The sequence below is a fragment of the Camelina sativa genome, chromosome 14 (assembly GCF_000633955.1).
Source record: "Camelina sativa cultivar DH55 chromosome 14, Cs, whole genome shotgun sequence".
NCBI classification, from domain to species: Eukaryota; Viridiplantae; Streptophyta; class Magnoliopsida; order Brassicales; family Brassicaceae; genus Camelina; species Camelina sativa.
In genome coordinates, this window is record NC_025698.1 from 30,050,649 (window position 1) to 30,056,766 (window position 6,118).

A 6,118-nucleotide genomic window follows, 5' to 3' on the forward strand; every position below is an offset into this window, starting at 1 on the left:
AAAAAAAAAAAAAAAAAAAGACAGAGAAGACTAAGAGACTCAATATCCATTTTAATGCAAAGCCAACCAACAAGAAAAGGAACTTTCTCTATCGGTCATTTGGCTGAAAGACCAGTTTCACAATGAAAGAACAAAAACCTAAGAGGCAGTTATATATCTGAGAATCCAACAAGACGAACTGATGCCCTACTTTTGTAAATTGTCCATATTAAGTCAAACAACTTTTAAACTTCAAATCCACCACAACCAATTCTACGCAAAATGAATCAATATTACTGACATTGCTTCTCGAGGATTCACTACTCCTAATACTATTTGCAGTTTCATTGTCAGCAATCTCAGCAGGAAGTTGTATACTTTTCTAGACGTATCATAGAGAAAACAAAACACAGAAACTGTTACCATGAGATTGGTGTCATAGGCATCTATAATGGCATCATGAGTAGTGGAAGGCAACGCCTTCTCGCATACTTCTTCGAAACCTTCTGCTAACGTTTTCATCAATTCAGGTCCCATTTTCTTAGCAAACTTCTCTCCATCAGCTGAATCTCCAGCGAATATACTCATAGCCTCTTGTTCACCTTCTTCTTCTTTCTTATCATCTCTCCATCCTTCACCACCTCTGCCTCTGCCTCTCCCTCTTGCTCCTCTTCCTCTTCCTCTCCCTCCTCTTCCCCTCACAGCGCCTCCTCCTTCAGCTTCACCCCGCGAAAGCTCGCTCCTTGCTCTTCTTCCAGCCTCTTCCATACTCAATTGTGGCCTGGGAGTTTCATCCCTAGGCTTTTGAGCCCTCTTCTGCTGCGGCTGTGAACGCTGCTGCTGTTGCTGTTGCGGTGGTGGAGGCTGAGGACGTCGAATGTGACGGTTTTCTTCTGGTTGGATTGGAGCAGATTCCACAAGAGGCTTCCCTCTACCTGCTCCACTTGGATGTGAAACCTCACTTCCTAACGCATTGAATATGGTAATAGGTGGATCAGCTTGACCAGATTTAGACTCTGGTGGTGGTGGTGGTGGTGGCGACGAAGTTACGTCCTTCATCTCCTGTAGCTTCGAAAATACAGGACTTCCCTGAGATTCCTCACTCGATTGCTGCGGTGGAGGCGGCGAATGGCGAGGAGGATCAGCAGCGAAAGGTGAAACGGAGTCTGACCCAACGGATCCTCTACCACGGCCAACGCTAGAAGAATCAGGTCTAACGAAAGAAGAAAACGTAGGAGATACCGTATCAGATTGGATCGGGCGACCACGACCATGACCATAACCTCCGGCAGATGACGACGACGGTTCACGTCCAGGAACCACCGGTTCGCTAGCCTTTTCCGGATCACGATTCACACCGAATTGTCCCCTTCCAGCGGCGGGAAACCCTCCATCTCCACCGGAACCACGTCCACGACCACGGCCGGCGGAGTCGGACGAAGAGGAGAAATGAGATGTGGATTGGGTGAGAAATGGAGTTTGTTTGACTATGGATGCAATGGTGAAGCCATTAGGGTTTGTGAATCTTCTTCCTAACGCACTTCTCATCTAGAGATCTCTTCAAATTCAAGAATCTTTGTAAACAATGGCGGTTGTCGATCGATTGAGAGGATTCGAGGGTTTTGAGTTTTACTCTCTACTGTGTTCAATCGGAAAATGAAGGGGGTTTTCTTCGACGACACCGTTTCAGGTGACCAAGAACTGCATATTTGTGATTTCGTCCCTTATCTTTTATATCCCACTGAAAAAAAGAACTATACTTTTAAATTAATCAAAAAAACCCACAGTTTGGATACATTAGGGTAGGGTAACACGTAACAGTATAACACTAGTACATCTTAATCCTCTGAACCCAAACATGAATCAAATTCCCTCTACAACGAGATGAATTATTAGATCTTTTTCGTTAAGAACCACCAAAAATGATACAAATTGTTATTTTGCAATTTGGTCCCCCGAGTTTTATATATCCGACGAAAATAAATTATACTTCTACATGGATGCAAAACCCCTCATAATTAGAGACATTGGGACAAACTTGAGCGTCAACATAACATTAATTCTTTTTGTTGAGAAGAACAAAAATGATCCAAAAAAAATTCCTTTAAAGATGACATGACTCGATAAGTCTAAGAAGTAAGAACTCAGAACAACAACTCCAAATTCAAGAAGCATGTTCATGGTTGCTGTGCTGTCTTCCCCAGATACTACTACATAACTGGAAATTGACTGCTCTATAATAAAGACGACTGAAACAAAACAAAAAAAAAAAAAAAAAAAAAAAAAAANTGTGAGTGTTGCATCACTCACTCCTTCATCAGCAAGCCTCTTTGCATCTGTTTTCTCCTAGTTTGGCGATGGTGGTCGAGTGATTCGCAGTCTCACTGGTGTCTTTGAAGGGCTTACCCTGAAGATTTCAAAACATTTCATATCAGAAAACTATATTCAATGAAAGGTTAATTACAAAAAGAGAAACAGAGCGACTAAGACTTACTCAATAAACCTTCGTTTAGTTTCTTTTTTTATTGACTTCCTCGTCTAGCAAAAATGTGGCAAGAGAGCTCACTGTCTAGTTATTCCTTCTTGTTGAAGCTGTTTATACTTGCGTGCATCCGGCTGAAAAACTAACTTTTGACACTGATGAATTAGTAGAGCGATCAGAGAAGGGAAACGGCCCGGTAGACTACTGACCAGTTGTGGACATCTTTCTATCACAAGTTCCTCCAGGTTAGGGAATAGTGTTCCTCCATAGACCTCTACATTCACCCACTCTTCCCAAATTGGCATGTCTTCAAATGACAATACTTTAAGGGACTTAAACGGTTGTTGTCTTTGATCACGCGGTTCAGAATTGCTGTAGTAGAATTCTGAACCTATGCTTTTCAGCTCCTTGAGGTTTGAAATCCAGAGTTCCTTGAGACCTGGAAGTCCCCCAAGAGATGGCAGATGCTTACAACTTTTACACTCAATGAGTTTCAAACGTACGATGCTAGCGAAAGAAGGATCACTCAGCCACGCTGGGAAACTTTTTCCATAATATTTTGTTACGGTGAGTTTCTCTATCTGGTTATTTGGACGTAACTTGTCAAAGATTGCCTCTTCATTATCCTTCATTGGATAATAGCTCTCGACACCAGTTTGTGTTCTCCAAGTAAAATCTATCTCTTTCAGATGGGTCTTGCTCTCCAAATTTGCTTCTTCCGCATCGTTGATATCCCCAATGTTATGCAGGTCGAGGATTGTGAGTTTTCCGCCAAGTTCTGTAAAATCTCTGAGTACAGAGATCTTTTCCCCTTTGCCAACAACGAAACTGGTAAGAGTCTGGAGCTTCTTCAATCTACCAAAGTGTTTTGGTATATGTTTCAAGTCCACTGTATCAGTCAGATCAAGATGATTCAGCCTGGTAAGATTGCAGATAGCTTCGTCTAGCTCGATCAGATTGTAGCAGTACGCTAGCAGAAGAGTCTGAAGATTATACAGAAAACAAACGGATGCTGGAAGTTTCTTGAGATCAGTTCCAGAAAGGTCTAAGTACCTGACATGGCTCATTTTCTTGAAAATGTTTTTTGGCAACATCACCAAACTATAGTGTGACAAAGACAATACACGCAGCCAGGTAAGACTCGGAAGTAACTTGTCTCTGACCATAGTATTTAAATAGCAGGCAGTTTGAGAAGATTTTCCATCGCTCAAAGGAAGAAAAGTTCGTAAAGACTTTGCATTGTGCAGTAGTACCTCAAACTTCATAGCCTCGCCACTATATTGGTCTCGTAAGTATGATATGTGCTTGGTTTTTCCTGACACCCCTTGAATTGGATTCTCAAACTTGAAGGAGAACTCCCTTGCTGCAAACTGAGCCAACTCGTTGATAAGATCATGCATTGTGAACTTTGTATCCCTGCCTTGTTGGAACAGTGACCTTGAAACTAGTTCTGAAAAGTATAAATCTCCAACATGTTCTGTTCTCTCTGTGCTATCCGCCTTCTCCAACAGTCCCTCAGCCATCCACAAAAGAACTACTCTTTCCTTTTCGAAAGCATGCCCTTTTGGAAATATGGAGCAGTAGGCAAAGCATCGTTTCAAGTGAGGTGGAAGGTAATGGTAGCTGACTCGTAAAACTGGGAGTATGTTGGTCGAACCACTTGGAAGAGTCCAGATCTTGCTGTCTAGGATCCTCCTCCAATAATCAACTTCTCTGTTAAACCGTAACAGACCACCAAATGCCTTTGCAGCCAAAGGCAAGCCTTTGCACTTATCCAGTATCTCTTTTTCAAGATCTTCCAGCTTTGGATTTAGATTTTGATCATGAGCATCATGTACCCGATCCTTGAACAACTCCAAGCATTCTTTATCAGGTAGAGGCTGAAGTGTGAGGGTGTAGCTAGCGGCACAAACATTTTTTGCAACATGGTGACTTCTTGTTGTCACGATAATCCGGCTCCCCTCAGCAGCATATGCAAAGGGTAGGCATAGCAGATTCTATTCCTTACAAGTTTCACTCCAGCTCCACATATCATCAAAAACGAGCAGAATTTTTTCATTTCCTAACTTCTCTTTCAAGCTAACCTGAAGTAGATTTAAGTCAGTAAAATAACATTGGCTAGAAGTGATCGACTCGTAAACTGTCTTGGTAAGGCTGAAAACATCAACCCCCTCTGACACATAAATCCATGCTTTTTTTGTAAAATGATTAGGTAAGTGCTCTTCATTGTACATGACTTGTGCAAGTGTGGTCTTGCCAACCCCTCCAATCCCCACAATGGCTATCACGGATATCACGCTTTGATTCTCTAAGTGCTTCTCATTGTCCAGGTACTTTCCTATTGTTGCCCTGCCAACCATCTTGATATTTTCTTTATTATCCGGGTTCAAGAATCCTTTGATCTTCTCCTTGTCTGCATGTCTACCGAACACTCTTTGTTCTTCATATAGAGATGTTGTCCTCAATCTTGCTATGTGTGTCATCGCCTGTGTGTCGATTTTCAAGTTGAGGTAACCTATCTGTGAGGCTAGACGCTCGAGACTCTCCTTCACCTTCTTTAAATCGCCGATCGAACAGCAGGCGGGCATCATGTAAGTCAATTTGGTTGTTACCATGTCAGACAAGTTGGTAGATTCTTTGCGAAGATCATCTGTAGCAATATCATCAAGAACATCCTCGGCCTGGTATAAGGCGTCTTTTAGCTCATTGAGCCAAGATTGCACTGCATGGTTCTTAATTTGCTTCTCCTCTGCATCAATAAGCACTGCACTTATAATCAAAAGTGCGGTGTGCACCCTCTCATGTATTGTCTCACTATCTTTTTGCGCCTGTAAGAATTCCTTGACAACAGCAGACAATACAGCCTTGATCAGACCTTCTATGATACCTGAGAGAATCGTCGCAACGAGAAACATCCTTTCAGTCTTTGTGGAGCTAACGTCAAACAAGAAATTGAAGGTTATTTTTGTTCGATCTTTATTTTTGCAGTTGATGAGATCCACTAGGCCATTCCATTGACTTTTAAATAATTAAACAAATGAAGACTTGTTGTACCAGTATAATTAATGTACGATAGACAAAGCTACATAATAAATTGCACGTTACATCGTGCATCTGTCTAATAAAATAAAAGTATTTACAACTAAAAAAACCTTTAATTTGATGGTAAGGACGGAGGCAGATTTGGACATCCTGTTATATTAAGAGCATCTTTTATTGGTTATGTTTTGATTGAAAGTCGTCTCCCTTCATCCTCTCATAGTAAAGTAAGGTAAAAAGGAGAAAAGGGAATATCAGTTGCGGGTGATCAGACAAAGAACCTGGACGAAAGGCATAGGGCGTACAAGTCTCTCATTCTCATTCAACAAGCTTTCAAGGAGAGAACATGGCAAACCCTCATTTATTAGATTGTTTGGAAGCGTTTAACCGGCTTGACCGTATTGCTACGACACCTTCGGAAATCAATGAACTGGGGAAAATGAAGGCGTCTTTTCTGGCAGGAACTCAGGTGCTTGCTGATGCGGATCAAAAAGCAGATGATGTTGAAGGAGTTAGAAGGTGGCTCACTGAATTCCAAGATGCTTCCTTCAAGGCAGAAAATATTCTCGAAGTCCTATCTATGATTCCATTACTTACTCGGAAGCATTGGACATGGAA

General features: G+C 41.8%; 2 protein-coding genes across 3 annotated transcripts in view; both read right to left on the reverse strand.

Annotated features, from left to right (window-relative positions):
* Positions 1-1,635, reverse strand: part of LOC104742883 (serine/threonine-protein kinase LMTK3-like) — a 2,673-nt gene extending 1,038 nt beyond the window's left edge. The window contains exon 1 of the mRNA XM_010463960.2: positions 403-1,635. Coding sequence (XP_010462262.1) covers positions 403-1,527 — 1,125 coding nt within the window. The 5' untranslated portion in view covers positions 1,528-1,635. The remainder of the gene's footprint in view (positions 1-402) is intronic.
* Positions 2,311-6,118, reverse strand: part of LOC104742884 (polyadenylate-binding protein-interacting protein 8) — a 12,362-nt gene continuing 8,554 nt past the window's right edge. Inside the window, exon 10 of one of the 2 annotated variants that reach the window (XM_010463962.2) lies at positions 2,311-2,386. In XM_010463962.2, the coding sequence (XP_010462264.1) occupies positions 2,326-2,386 (61 nt within the window). In that variant the 3' untranslated portion in view covers positions 2,311-2,325. The remainder of the gene's footprint in view (positions 2,387-6,118) is intronic. The other variant, XM_010463965.2, reaches the window with a different exon arrangement.